At 41.0% G+C, this 14,498-nt stretch overlaps 2 protein-coding genes across 3 annotated transcripts in view; both read left to right on the plus strand.

Moving 5' to 3' along the window:
• TIA1 (TIA1 cytotoxic granule associated RNA binding protein) overlaps window positions 1-14,498 on the plus strand; it is a 162,083-nt gene that overhangs the window by 79,699 nt on the left and 67,886 nt on the right. The gene's annotated exons all lie outside the window — the stretch shown is intronic.
• On the plus strand, window positions 1,794-14,421 carry SNRPG (small nuclear ribonucleoprotein polypeptide G). 2 transcript variants are annotated; one of them, XM_050754580.1, is made up of 4 exons: window positions 1,794-1,950; window positions 6,180-6,202; window positions 7,059-7,183; window positions 14,119-14,421. In XM_050754580.1, the coding sequence occupies exons 1-4, from the start codon at window positions 1,919-1,921 to the stop codon at window positions 14,167-14,169; spliced, it is 231 nt and encodes a 76-aa protein (XP_050610537.1). In that variant the 5' UTR covers window positions 1,794-1,918; the 3' UTR covers window positions 14,170-14,421. The 2 variants fall into 2 exon arrangements, with proteins under 2 accessions (XP_050610537.1, XP_050610538.1); XM_050754581.1 differs by lacking the exon at window positions 6,180-6,202 and having other exon boundaries at window positions 1,800-1,950.

The following is a 14,498-nucleotide window of genomic DNA, read 5'->3' on the forward strand; positions in this document are numbered from 1 at the left end:
TTCATTGTAAACGGGAAAAACTTTGAGAGGAGACTAGGACATTGTGACTCGAAGTTCATTAATGTAGAAAAGAAATTATCTATGAGGCTAAAAAGAGAAATTCATTATCTATGTCAGTCTCTAGCTTCAACTAAACACTAATAGCAAGTGGTAGTAAAGGTACAAAGCTATGACCCTGCTAGAAAAAAATAGAGTGTCTAAGATTTTGAGTACTAAGAGAGTGCAAAATATGTGATGAGTTTAAGTCTTTACTATCATTGGTATTTAAATAGAGTCATTCCAGAATATCAGGAATTAACTGAATTTTTGAGAACCATCCCCTATTTAAAATCAACACGGCATTCTATTTTGGTTTAGTCTTCTATAATCCGTGCATTCTCCTATTTTGGGGTAACATAACTGGGAACAAGTCCGAGGCCACTTTTTACACATCTTGACATGAAAAAGGAATGCCTTGTATTAGAGAATGTTTGTGTGCTGCACTTCACGTTTTATATACGGGGCAATGGCACATCAGTGAGTTCTGGAGGTAATGTTTGAAAAATTGCAGAACTGCCAGGCATGCTGGCTCATGCCTGTAATCTCAGCACTCTGGGAGCTGGAGGCAGGCGGATCTCTTAAGGCCAGGAATTCGAGAACAGCCTGGGCAACAAAGCAAGACGTTGTCTCTACAAAAAAAAAAAAAAAAAAAAAAAAAAAAAAATTAGCTGGGTGCAGTGGCTTGCGCCTGTAGTCTAAACAACTCAGGAGGCTGAGGTGGGAGGATTGATTGAGGCCAGGGGTTCGAGGTTGCAGTGAGCCATGATCACATCATGCATCCCAGCCTGGGTGACAGAGCAAGACCTCATCTCAAAACAAAAAAAAAATTTTTTTTGCAAGACCCATCAGTCGGAAATAGATTGAAATTCTTGGAGACAGGCCCAGTCACCTTACTCTCCAATGGTGCAGAGGCTGCTAATTTGCATGTTACCGGAACCCTACTTGGTCTGAAAGTATGCTGTAGGATACCTGCCAAAGAAATATAGAGGCCCGGCTGGGCGCGGGTGGCTCACGCCTGTAATCCTGGCACTTTGGGAGGCCGAGGCGGGCGGATCATGAGGTCAGGAGATCCAGACCATCCCAGCTAACACAGTGAAACCCCATTTTTACTAAAAATACAAAAAATTAGCCGGGCGTGGCGGCGTGTGCCTGTAGTCCCATCTACTCAGGAGGCTGAGGCAGGAGAATGGCGTGAACTCAGGAGGCGGAGCTTGCAGTGAGCCGAGACCGAGCCACTGCACTCCAGCCTGGGGGACAGAGCGAGACTGTCTCAGAAAAAAAAAAAAGAAATATAGAGGCCCATTCCTCCAGGGATCATTATTTGGTATTTTGGTATAGATGAAGAAAACAAGCGATACGATCCACAGACATGCGGGATTTGCCGGGTTTGCCCAGAAGTTAGAGAGGGGACTGTTATCTCAGTATTTCAATTTTATTTTTTAAATAGAGGAGGGGGTCTCCCTATGTTGCCCAAGCTGGTCTCGAACTCCTGGGCTCAAGAGATCCAAAGTTCTGGGATTTACGGCGCCAGGCTTTTTTTTTTTTTTTTTTTTTTTTTTTTGGCTGTTCCATAGACAAGAACACGGATACTCCATCGTCAGAATACCCGTTATCTCAATTTTGCACAAGGAAAACCGAATTTAGAAAGGTGCCTAGAGGGCCCACCCCTCTGTCCTGGCCAATAGCTGACGACGCAACCGGAAGCTCAGCAATGACCGAGGCGCTCAGATATCGCGAGGTGAAGTGTTAAAAACTGCCAACAATCGATTGGCTAACTAGGTCGATGACGCCAAACGCAAGACGCCGGGCCTACCGCGGGAGCCTGAGGGAAGCCGTGCATTCAGTTCCAAGGCGTCTGTGAGTCCGCGGAGTATACGCCATGAGCAAAGCTCACCCTCCCGAGTTGAAAAAGTAAGTATGTGTGAGAGCCAAACCGAAGTGGTCGCTTCTTTGCGTCCCCCGAGTCCCTTGGTGTTTCAAGCCGAATGGCTTGAGCCGCTTCACCTTATTTCTTCTTCCGGTCCGAGGTCGCCGGCATCTCGGCCAGGCTCCGGCGCATGAGACGTGAAGCCCGCGCAGAGCTCGCGCATTGGCGTGGTTACCGCCGGCAGCCACCGCACCTCCTTCTGGCCGACTAGTCTCTCTGTCCCGCGCTCCGGCCCCTAGTCACCCGGCGCTGTCCCTCGTTCCTTGAAGATCTCCAATGCCAGCTTTTGTTGAACATCTCTAATAGCATCATATTCTAGATAGACGGCTAGAGGGGGAAATTCTCTAAAGGAACTAAGGAGGGGATGGAAGGGAAGTGTTTTTAAAACTACGTGAGGCATCGGAATCCAAAAGCCACTTTAGCTTTAGAGAATGTGTTTGTAGGTGTTTCTTTGAGCTTTTACTTAGAAACCTCATTCTTTTTTCTTGCCTATTTTTACATTAAGCTTGAATGTCATGTGTTATCTTGCTCTGATATTGAAACTATGTAAGAACATTCATTTCTAAAATTAATGTTCTAAAAAAAATTTTTATTTTTTCTAATCAGAGAAGGCTAATTTTTTTAAGTTTTTTTTACACACCCAGTAAAGACAAAGAACTTTAAGGAGGAGAGCCTTAATTTATGTAGGACTCAACGTAAAACTTTAAACTCCTCAAATACTTTTTGACTGGACTTAACAGGTTATGTGTTTCCTCAGTACGTCTCTGTTTTGCTTGTACTCCCTGATGCTGGAATTCTACATGTATTTATTGGATTGCACAGAGGATGCAAAATTTTTACAGGAATCAATTTTTTCTGGTGTAGCATGTGGTTGGCTTTGTGTATAGTTCATTTATTACCAGGCCCCTGGAAGTCAGATATAAGGAAAACTTCCTATTTAATAATTTTGCGGCCAGTGGCGGTGACTCACGCCTGTAATCCCAGCACTTTGGGAGGCCAAGGTGGGTGGATCACCTGAGGTCAGGAGTTCGAGACCAGCCTGGCCAACATGGTGAAACCCCCGTCTCTACTAAAAATACAAAAAATTAGCCAGGAATGGTGGCACGCGCCTGTAGTCTCAGCTACTCGGGAGGCTGAGGCAGGAGAATCGCTTGAACCCGGGAAGTGGAGGCTGCAGTGAGTCAAGATCTCGCAATTGCCCTCCAGCCTGGGCAACAAGAGCGAAACTCTGTTTCAAATAATAATAATATTGCATTTAAAGGTATATTTGTATCAAAGCCATCTTTTGTATGAAAACTACTTTCATGTATATTTTAGTTAGGTCTGTTAAGGAATTAATTATTAAAACATAGCCCAACGTTAGAAAAATAGAAGTTAGAAATTATTGTGAAAATTACTCTTTTTATCTGAAAGTTATTTTATTGGTGAGTTGGTGATGTAAGTATCCTCTGGATTCATCAGGGACTGGTGAAATGGTGATTTTTCTTTTTTTAAACAAAAGGACCATTCTCTACTTGTAATCTAAGATTTTATTTGTGATTCATAACATAGTTTTTGAAAATTTCAGAGAAGGAAGCTAGTTTTAATACCTTTCTCTTCTCATCCATAGGTTTCATGAATTGTGAAATCCCGTGAGATCTGCCGTCAAAATGACTTTCAAATTTTTTCTTCCTTTGCTTTCTCACTGATAGCATCTTCTTTTACACCATTATGCCCTCCTTCTGGCTTAGCGTAACTCAGGGGTTCTTAAATGGGGGGTAAGGAATCTGGTGACACCAGGGATGCTGCTAAACATCCTACCGTTATTCGGCTGCCCCCAACAATACAAAATTACCTGGTCCCAAGTGTCATTAGTGCAGAAGTTGAGATACACTGGCTTAACCGAATTCTTCCTTCCACTTCTTAAAATTTGCTGCCACAGTGGTCTTGCCAGTGACAGCTTTAATAATTTATCACAGTATGCAAAACTGAATCTATACTTAAGCCAGCATTCAAACGCCAAACCTTACAGCTGCTAATACTCACGTGTTCCCTTCTCCAGTCAGACTGAACTATTTGTGTTTGCTCTCACTTGCTGTGTGACTTCGAAAAATTGATTTACCTTTTCCAAGCCTAGTTCTCCATCTGTAAAAACGGTAGAAATGACAGACCATAATTGCATGCAAAGTCATTGTAAAGATTGTATAAGATCTTGTGTTATATTTGATATGTTTTATGTATCTTATTAAAATAGTTTTGTTCATCATACTTCATAAATATGTGTGTATATATTATATATAATATGTAATATATATTACATATATAATTTTACATATAATATTACATATATATTATATATTACATATTTTTTTATATATATATATATATATTTTTTTTTTTTTTTTTTTTTTTTTTTGAGATGGAGTTTCACTCTTAATTCCCAGGCTGGAGTGCAATGGTGCAATCTCGGCTTACCGCAACCCGTGCCTCCCGGGTTCAAGCAATTCTCCTGCCTCAGCCTCCCGAGTAGCTGGGACTACAGGCATGCACCACAACACCCGGCTAATTTTTTTTTTTTTTTTTTTTTTTTTAGTAGAGACGGGGTTTCTCCATGTTCATGTTCATCAGGCTGGTCTTGAACTCCCGACCTCAAGTGATCCACCTGTCTCAGCCTCCCAAAGGGCTGGGATTATAGGCATGAGCCACTGCACATGGCCCATAAATATATTTTCACTTGTAAATGTATCTACTCCCTCCTTCAGTCATGCTCCTTGTTTTATATTTACATTCTCCCATGATAATCCTATACATTAAAATTGACTAAGTGCCCCACTTCATGGCCCATATACTAAACTTTTTTTTTCCATTTTTTTATATTTTAAAATTTGAATGAAATTTCATGTTTTCTGGCCTATAAATGGAAGAGGTTAAAAACTGGTTTGACTGATGGCTTAGTATTCTCGTATTCCACTAAAATAGAATTTTCTTTTAATTCATATTGTTTGAAGTTTCAAATGTGCATTTATTATACTAAAGTATACTTAAATGTTGAAGACTACCCTGAACATTTATGCTTGATGCTTTAATATTAAATGAACACTATTTATCTCAAATATAAAATACTTGTTGAATTGGATATGATTTGATTACTGTTTGCTGTCTTTACAACTTAGTTTTGGAAATAACCAAATGTAGGCAAGTCTTTGTTTTTCTCTTATGACTATAAAATCCAATCATTGAAAATTAGGTCAGCGGCCGGGCGCGGTGGCTCAAGCCTGTAATCCCAGCACTTTGGGAGGCCGAGACGGGCGGATCACAAGGTCAGGAGATCGAGACCATCCTGGCTAACACGGTGAAACACCGTCTCTACTAAAAAATACAAAAAACTAGCCGGGCGAGGTGGCGGGCGCCTGTAGTCCCAGCTACTTGGGAGGCTGAGGCAGGAGAATGGCGTGAACCCGGGGGGCGGAGCTTGCAGTGAGCTGAGATCCGGCCACTGCACTCCAGCCTGGGTGACAGAGCAAGACTCCGTCTCAAAAAAAAAAAAAAAAAAAAAAAAAAGAAAATTAGGTCAGCGAGACCAGATGTGGTAGCTCATGCCTGTGTAATCCCAGCAGCACTTTAGGAGGCTGGGGGGGAGCATATTTTTTGAGGCCAGGAATTCAAGACCAGGTTGGCAACATAGTGAGACTCCATCTCTTTAAAAAAAAAAAAAAGAAAGAAAGAAACTTCGGTCAATGAAACAACATAGTATTGAACAATAAGAATGTTTTCATAATTCACATTAGTATACTCTACTTTATGTAGATTAATATAGTTTAAATATATTTCATTTTTATTGTCTTTCCTCTTCCCAAGTTACTTTGCGTTGTGGAATGTCTAATTTAGGTAACCCTTTATGCCCCCTCTCTTTTTTTTTTTAACCTGAGACAGGGTTTCACTCTACTGCCCAAGCTGGAGTGCAGTGGCGCATTCATGGCTCACTGCAGACTCAACTTCGCAGGCTCCAGTGATTCTCCGACCTCAGCCTCCTAAAGTGCTGGGGTTACAGGCATGAGCTACCTCGCCCTACTCCCTCACTCTTTACAGCAATACAGTATTTTTACTATTTTAAATTTCATTATTCCCATTGTATAAATTTTAGCAAATTATCTTAACTGTACCTATTTATGTACTTGTTTATGCTTAAATTTTTTTAATTGGTTATATAATCTTTACCCTTTTCCTTTTTCAGATTTATGGACAAGAAGTTATCATGTAAGTTTGTTGTTGTTTTGGAGTTTTTTTAAATCATTCAGTTGCTTTTTACGTGTGTCTTAGCAATATGTTTGGAGCAACTTTATAAAAATTTAAAGCACACAGGACCTCTAATTCACATCCATTAATTAAACAGATTACTTAATCCTAACTTGACAATTTTATTTACCTAATTTCTGATATTGAATTAATTTAACAGCACTTCAGACATTATCTTATATAAGCCTTTCCTCACTCTGGCAAAATTAACAGGATTTATCAACCTTTTTTCTTTAAACAAGCTACAAAGGACTTAGACAAGGAACAATTATTTTGTTTCTTGGGAATATGTAGGAATAACAGATTTGTTCAATTTATCTAAAAATCTGACCCACGCAGTACTTGAAATATATGTAGGGGAAAAAACCGTGAGTGTTAGAAGCAAGCAGCCTTCAGCTTCAGTCTCACTTCTACCATACAGTAGCTGTATAACCATGAACCCAGTTACTTAAAAGCTTGGGCACGGTGGCTTACACCTGTAATCCCAGCACTTTGGGAAGCCAAAGCAGAAGGATCCCTTGAGCTCAGGAGTTGGAGACCAGCCTGGGCAACATAGGGAGCCCCCATCTTTATAAAAATTTTAAAAAGCTCTAAAGTTTAGTTCTGTCCGATAAAGTAAGGATAATACTACTTTTTAGGATTCTTATAAATTAAAATGTGGAAGTAAATACAAAAATGTTTAACCCAGTTCTTGGCATACAGTAAGGATAGTGGGTCAAACATCTCAAATACTTGTGTTTTATCCCACCTGATTTCTAGTGAATGCTTGATAGCTAATGGACAGTTTATCTAAAACGTCTTTTTCCCTTTTTAATAGTGAAATTAAATGGTGGCAGACATGTCCAAGGAATATTGCGGGGATTTGATCCCTTTATGAACCTTGTGATAGATGAATGTGTGGAGATGGCAACTAGTGGGCAACAGAACAATATTGGAATGGTGGTAAGTAAAGATACAAGATTTCTCTTGGATATTTCATTTTTCTTTTGGAATGTGTATTAACTTTCCTAGTTAGTAACCCCCAGAAATGGCAAATAATAGGCAAGATTAGACTTTCCATTTCCTTTTTAGTTGAACATAAGGCAGTTACTCAGATGTGGTAATATCCTGGTTACCTGTAGGTAATATCTCAACTATACAGAACCTAAGGTCCTAGGGCTTGAAACAGCTGTTGGAAATCCTTTTTGAGCTTTATTCTACAATAGAGGCTCATAGTTGGTCCTTCATTAGAGCAGGAGTTCTGAAACCTTAACGTGTATATGAATCCCCAGGGAATCTTGTTAAAATGAAGATTCTACTTCAGTAGGTGTGGGGCGGAACTTATTAAGGTTTTACAATTTTCCTAATGCCTAATGCAGATCTGCCAGTTCACAGATAACACTTTCTGGTTTTACTTGTATACATAGTTAACCTGGGTTTTCTGGTTTACCATACCCAAAATTTTAAGGTAGCCAACGTAAACGTTACAAGGGATAATCACAGTGACAGTTATTCACATGAGAGAAAAAGCAGGAAAAAATTAAAAAGCACATACTGAGCCCTCATAGGATTAAACATTCCTACATTCATTGGGCTGTAGTTTTAGTGATTACTGAAGAAGAGTTTTGATACCCCCACTTTGAGTCCTTCTTTGTCTAACACAGGACAACATACCTAATAAAGTGGTAGACCCAAAGTTATTGAAAAAGGTGAGCCAAAAAGGACAACTTACTTTTAGCAAATTATTAAGCATAAAGACCTCCAAGGAGTGTTAAGAGTTGCTAATTATTAGCCTTGATTTATTAACTTTGATTTTTAAGTTTGAGCAGTACAGTTGAAGATAGACCTATTTTGACATCTCTGCCTGTTTAATTTTTTTACATACCATTCTTTCTAAGGTTTGTGTTATTACTTATTTCAGATACTTTTTTCAGGTACTTATTTCGGATACTTATTTCAGTTACTTTTTCACTACTATATTTTGAAAAGCAAATCGATAGTCATGACTGAAAAAACAGTTTAGAGTCTCCAGATACCACACTGTACCCCCAAGTTCCTTGTAAATTGACTTGTCTTTCAGGTATATTCCCTTGTGAGCTTCTGTTGAATAAGGCTGCCAGCATCATTAGTAGACAAGTCCTTATAAAAACACTTTCTAGATACCCCAAGATTTTCCTCTAAGCCCTTATTTTTACAAATAAATTTTCATTCTAATAGAAGCTGGATTCGGTTTTTAGTTCCTTGCAACAAATTTGCTGAAAAGGATTCAGGAAGGAATCCTAATTGTCAATTCTGCTTTGAGAAAATTAGAGAATTATATAACACACTGCTCGTTGGAATTTTATCAGAGAAGGAATAGAGCATCCCTCTGTCAATTTTCCCCCAAAACTTTATGGACTTAATTTTCTTTGCACAGAAATTAGTTGAAAGCACTGCCATCCCAAGTCATTTAAGTAATGATTACCTACTTAGTGTGTTGGGCAGCCTCCTGTTCCATCTCTGAGGTTTAGGTGACACACACACCCCCAACCCCCAGCCGAAGAAAAAAAAAGTTTTCATCAACAGACAATGATTCTTGCTGCTGAGTCTTCACTTTGAAAAAGAAATAATAATACATCAGTCTTCTTTAATAAAAAGACATTTTAAAAGGCAAGAACAGAGATGAACTTTTTGACTTTTCTAAAGTTGGAAGAAGGGAAACAAATAGGTTAAGATTTTGTTCATTTTGTTAGAAGTTGTTTGACAAAGGACAGTTGGTTTCAATATTACCTTGTCCAAGTCAGTGATCCATTGAGGCCACTGAAATTACTTAATACTGTTTTATTGCAGTTATGTGTGTATTGGCTGGGCACAGTGGCTCACATCTATAATCCCAGCAGTTTGAGAGGCTGAAGCAGGAGGATCTCTTGAGCCCAGGAGTTCAAGATCAGCTTGGGCAACATAGTGAGACCTCATCTCTACAAAAAATTTAGAAAATTAGCTGGGCGTGGTGGTGTGCACCTGTAGTCCCAGCTACTCAGGAGGCTGAGGCAGGAAGATCACCTGAACCCAGGAAGTCGAAGCTGCAGTGAGCTGAGATCACACCACTGCACTCCAGTCTGTGTGACAGAGCGAGATCCTGTCTCAAAAAGAAAAAGGATGTGTGTGTGTTTTCAGGAGTTTGTTTTTAACCTGTCAGCTGGATCATTACCTAATGATAAATCTCAACTATTTCCTTTTTTTTTTTTTTTTTGAGGCGGAGTCTCGCTCTGTCGCCCGGGCTGGAGTGCAGTGGCCGGATCTCCGCTCACTGCAAGCTCCGCCTCCCGGGTTTACGCCATTTTCCTGCCTCAGCCTCCGGAGTAGCTGGGACTACAGGCGCCCGCCGCCTCGCCCGGCTAATTTTTTGTATTTCTTAGTAGAGACGGGGTTTTCACAGTGTTAGCCAGGATGGTCTCGATCTCCTGACCTCGTGATCCGCCCGTCTCGGCCTCCCAAAGTGCTGGGATTACAGGCTTGAGCCACCGCGCCTGGCCCAATCTCAACTATTTTCTGAGACATCCCCAGAGTTGTCAGTGGCATCGCCTCTATCTTACATTTTATTATGTTACATAATTCAGGCACTCTTGCTAGAGTTGTGCTTCTGTAGCATCATTGAAGCACAACAAAAGGAGCAGTATGTAATTCTGGACCTGATGGTTCAAGTTTGATTTGGAGAATTAGGCCTCAAACACAGTGCAAAGAGGAATAGCACTACGGTAGGCCTCCTTTATCCTCAGAGTAGGTACCAGAAACCACAGATAGTAGTGAACCCTTTGCACAAATTTTGTGTGTGTGTGTGTATGTGACAGAGTCTCACTCTGTTACCCAGGCTGGAGTGCAAAGGTGTGGTCTCAGCTCACTGCAACTCCACCTCCTGGGTTCAAGCGATTGTCCTGCTTCAGCTTCCCAAGTAGCTGGGACTATAGGCACACACCACCACACCCAGCTAATGTTTGTATTTTTAGTAGAGACAGGGTTTCAGTATGTTGGCCAGGCTAGTCTCAAACTCCTGACCACGTGATCCACCTGCCTTGGCCTCCCAAAGTGCTGGGATTACAGGCATGAGCCACCACACCTGGCCAGCACAAATTTCTTTTTACTGCTTCACAATCTCACAGATAGAAGATTCGTCCTTACCATAAATCTTAGCAGTCTCAACATATGATTCTTTTTCTTATTAAGTCAAGAACTTGTACCTTTTCACTTAAAGGAAGCACTTTACAGCTTCTCTTTGGCATATCTATGTTGCCAGCATCACTGCTCTTATACTTTCAGGCTATTATTAAGTGAAATAAGGGTTACTTGAACACAGGTAACCCTTTGATAGCACAACAGTCAGTCAGAAAACTGAGATAACTGATTAATGGGCAGCATGGAGATGCTAGACAAAGGATAATCCACGTCCAGGGACAGTATCATCACACTGTGAGGTATCATCACACTGCTCAGAACAGCATGCAATGTAAAACTTATGGATTGTCTGTTTCTGGGATTATACATTTAATGTTTTTGGACCACAGATAAGATGGGACAAAGTTCACCATCTAACCTTATTTTCTAAATAATATCTGACAAGACAAGTGTGTAAATTTAGCAGGGAGGTAGGCAGGAAGACTAACTTTTCTTGCTTTGGTCAGTGAGATGTGATGTTCAACATCTGTTGCCAAAAAAAAAGTAGGGAATTTAAAAGTCTGATAACTGGCCAGGTGCAGTGGCTCACACCTGTAATCCAGCACTTTGGGAGGCCAAGGCAGGAGGATCACTTGAGACTAGGAGTTTGAGATCAGCCTGGGCAACATGGTGAGACCCTGTCTCTACAGAAAATTTAAAAATTAGCCCAGCTTGGTGGCTCATGCCTCTGGTCCCAGCTACTTGAGAGGCTGAAGTGGGAGGATCACTTGAGCCCAGGAGGTCAAGGCTGCAGTTAGCTGTGATAGAACCACTGCATTCCAGCTTGGGTTGACAAGAGCAAGACCCTGTCTCAAAATAATAATAATAATAATTAAAATAAAATTCTGATAACTGGGTAAGCATATTTCTACTCCTGGCTTATTCTGGGCACGGTGATGTGCGCCTGTAGTCCCAGCTACTCAAGAGGCTGAGGAGGGAGAACCACTTGAGCCTAGGAATTTGAGGATGCAGTATGCAGTGATTGTGCCTGTGAATAGCCAGTCTAGTCTACTGCAGTCTGGTTAGCATAGCTAGTCCCAGTCTCAAAAAAATGGAGGGGAGCTGTATTCTTACTGGGTTTTGTTGTTGGCTTGAGACAGAGTCTCACTCTGTCACTGAAGCCAGAGTGCAGTACCATGGAGCTTGGTTTACTGTGGTCTCAACCTCCCTGGGCTAAGTTGATCCTCCCACCTCAGCCTCCCGAGTAGCTGGAACAGAGGTGTACACCACCACCCTCAAATAATTTTTGTATTTTTTGTAGAGACAGGGTTTTACCATGTTGTCCAGACTGGTGTCAAACTCCTGGGCTCAAGCTATCTGCCCACCTGGGCCTCCCAAAGTGCTGGGATTATAGGCGTGAGCCACCGTGCCTAGCCATTCTCTTTTAAATCTGCTCTTTACTACCTTATCATACTTATTGCTGATAATTGGCTGCCAGGTTCCAAGACACTTTTCCTACCAATTGTGTTCCCTTCTATTCTGTCAGCTGCAGTATTCACATGTGAGTTCTTTGATTCGTATTTACCAGGTACTTGAGCCCTCTGTGTGCCTGCTACTATTTTAGGCACTAGGGTTTTGCACCAAAGCCCCTGGCCTCATAAAATTTACATTTGCATGGAGAACACAATAAATCACAGTGTATGTGTAAATAAAACAAGCATGATACGGGGAGAAAAGAACAAGTTACAACTACTTTTACTCTAGCTGCCTATAAGCATAGCTCCAGTTTGAATCTTTTTAGAATGCCTCCATTTCTAATAAACACCTCAAAATTATTACATTACTTATCCTTTTCCTCCTGTACCCCTCCATTCACCTATCCAGTTTTACTTGACTGATGGGTGATCTATCGATTATTATGATCTATGGTCTATTAGGGACTTCTTGTTTTTAGTCCCCTAGCCTTCCTGTTTCACTTATTTTTCTACCCCTCTTGAATTCACTTACCAGCTGATTCATCTATACTCTGATGTTTGTTTTTGTTTTGTTTTTTTGACAAAAGACAGTTTTGCTCTTGTTGCCCACGCTGGAGTGCAGCGGCGCTATCTTGGCTCACCACAACCTCCACCTCCCGGGTTCAAGTGATCCTCCTGCCTCAGCCTCCTGAGTAGCTGGGATTACAGGCATGTGCCATCACACCCAGCTAATTTTGTATTTTTAGTAGAGATGGGGTTTCTCCATGTTGGTCAGGCTAGTCTTGAACTCCTGACCTCAGGTGATCCACCCACCTTGGCCTCCCAAAGTGCTGGGATTACAGGCGTGAGACACCACACCCCCGATAAATATTCTTATCTTCATTTATGGCTTATCTACTAGGTCAAGCACTATTCTCCTAGGGCCCTTTTTTAATAACCTTTCTGCCTCTAGGTTCTGTCCTTTTCAAACTTTGGTGTATTTATATATCTTGTTGCCAGGACACTTATGATTGTCATTCCCCCAAATGTGAAACTCTCACTGGCTCATTGTTAGTTTCTGATGTCCTCCAAACACTAAGATTGGCATTTGAAGCTTTCCAAGATTGAGTGCCAAGTATCTTTGTTTCCTGATTCTCTTCATGAACTTTTTACTGCATTCAAATTAGATTACTTCCTTATCCTCTTATACTTTGTCTTCATCTCAGTTCTGTCTAGAATTTCCTAAAATCTCCTTTTCAAAATTCTACCCAATTTCCAAGACCCAGGTAAAATGTCATTTTCATAAAGCATGCCTTTCACAATTTCCCATCCTGGTTTGTTCCCTAAATGATCTTTTTTTTTTTTTTTTTTTTGAGACGGAGTCTGGCTCTGTCGCCCGGGCTGGAGTGCAGTGGCCGGATCTCAGCTCACTGCAAGCTCCGCCCCCCGGGTTTATGCCATTCTCCTGCCTCAGCCTCCCGAGTAGCTGGGACTACAGGCGCCCGCCGCCTCGCCCGGCTAGTTTTTTGTATTTTTTAGTAGAGACGGGGTTTCACCGTGTTCGCCAGGATGGTCTCGATCTCCTGACCTCGTGATCCGCCCGTCTCGGCCTCCCAAAGTGCTGGGATTACAGGCTTGAGCCACCGCGCCCGGCCCCCTAAATGATCTTATACCTCCAAACTGTACCTAACATACTCTACTGTACATATTTTACTCATTAATTTTTGGATCCCATAGAGTCAGGGATGGGCATTTAGAGTCCTGCATTTTAAAAGATGAAATTAGGGCCAGATGTGATAGCTCACACCTGTAATCCCAGCACTTTGTGAGACTGGGGTGAGCAGTTTGAGACCATCCTGGCCAACATGGTGAAACCCTGTCTCTACTAAAAATACAAAAATTAGCTGGGTGTGGTAGAGGGGCTTCTGTAATCCTAGCTACTTGGGAGGCTGAGGCAGGAGAATCGCTTGAACCTGGGTGGCAGAGGCTGCAGTGAACCAAGATTGCACCACTACACTCTAGCCTGGGCAACAGAGTGAGACTCTGACTCAAAAAAAAAAAAAAAGGTGAAATTAAGTCATTGGAGACTTGGCATTAGAATCTCACAAAGCTAATTGTTAGCCTTAAATCTAGAAGATGTCGGTCTTACAAAGGGCTTAGAGTTGTTTGGTGACCTTTTGGCTTGAACAAAGCTTTACAAAACAAACTGACGTGTAGTATTGAAAAACCATTAATGATTTGGTGAAAATTCTTAAATCATCATAGTTATGTTGTTACATGAGTTCTTTTCAAATTTATTTTTCTCTTTCTTAGGTAATACGAGGAAATAGTATCATCATGTTAGAAGCCTTGGAACGAGTATAAATAATGGCTGTTCAGCAGAGAAACCCATGTCCTCTCTCCATAGGGAAATTAGGTCATATACATTTTCATATTAGACTTTTTGTTAAATAAACTTTTGTAATAGTCAAAAATGCTTTCTCAAATGTTCTGAATATAGAATATTAGCTCTCATTCCAATTTTTTCTAACATGAATTTTCCTGGTTGACACTGATATCAAAGGGTTTTATGCATTAAAGTGGAAGAATCTTACTAAATGTGAAACATGGCAAGGATTCCTTTTGTCCATCTTTCAACACTAAACAGATAAAGAAGTTGCAAACATGAATGAGTTTCTTCTAAAACACTAATT

This window comes from Macaca thibetana, chromosome 13 (genome assembly GCF_024542745.1).
Source record: "Macaca thibetana thibetana isolate TM-01 chromosome 13, ASM2454274v1, whole genome shotgun sequence".
In the NCBI taxonomy this organism is placed as follows: domain Eukaryota; kingdom Metazoa; phylum Chordata; class Mammalia; order Primates; family Cercopithecidae; genus Macaca; species Macaca thibetana.

Coding starts and splice junctions, on each gene's coding strand:
- SNRPG (XM_050754580.1), top strand. CDS start 1,919: ATGAGCAAAGCTCACCCTCCCGAGTTGAAAAA. Junction 1,951..6,179: donor CACCCTCCCGAGTTGAAAAA/GTAAGTATGTGT, acceptor TTCCTTTTTCAG/ATTTATGGACAAGAAGTTAT. Junction 7,184..14,118: donor AGAACAATATTGGAATGGTG/GTAAGTAAAGAT, acceptor TCTCTTTCTTAG/GTAATACGAGGAAATAGTAT.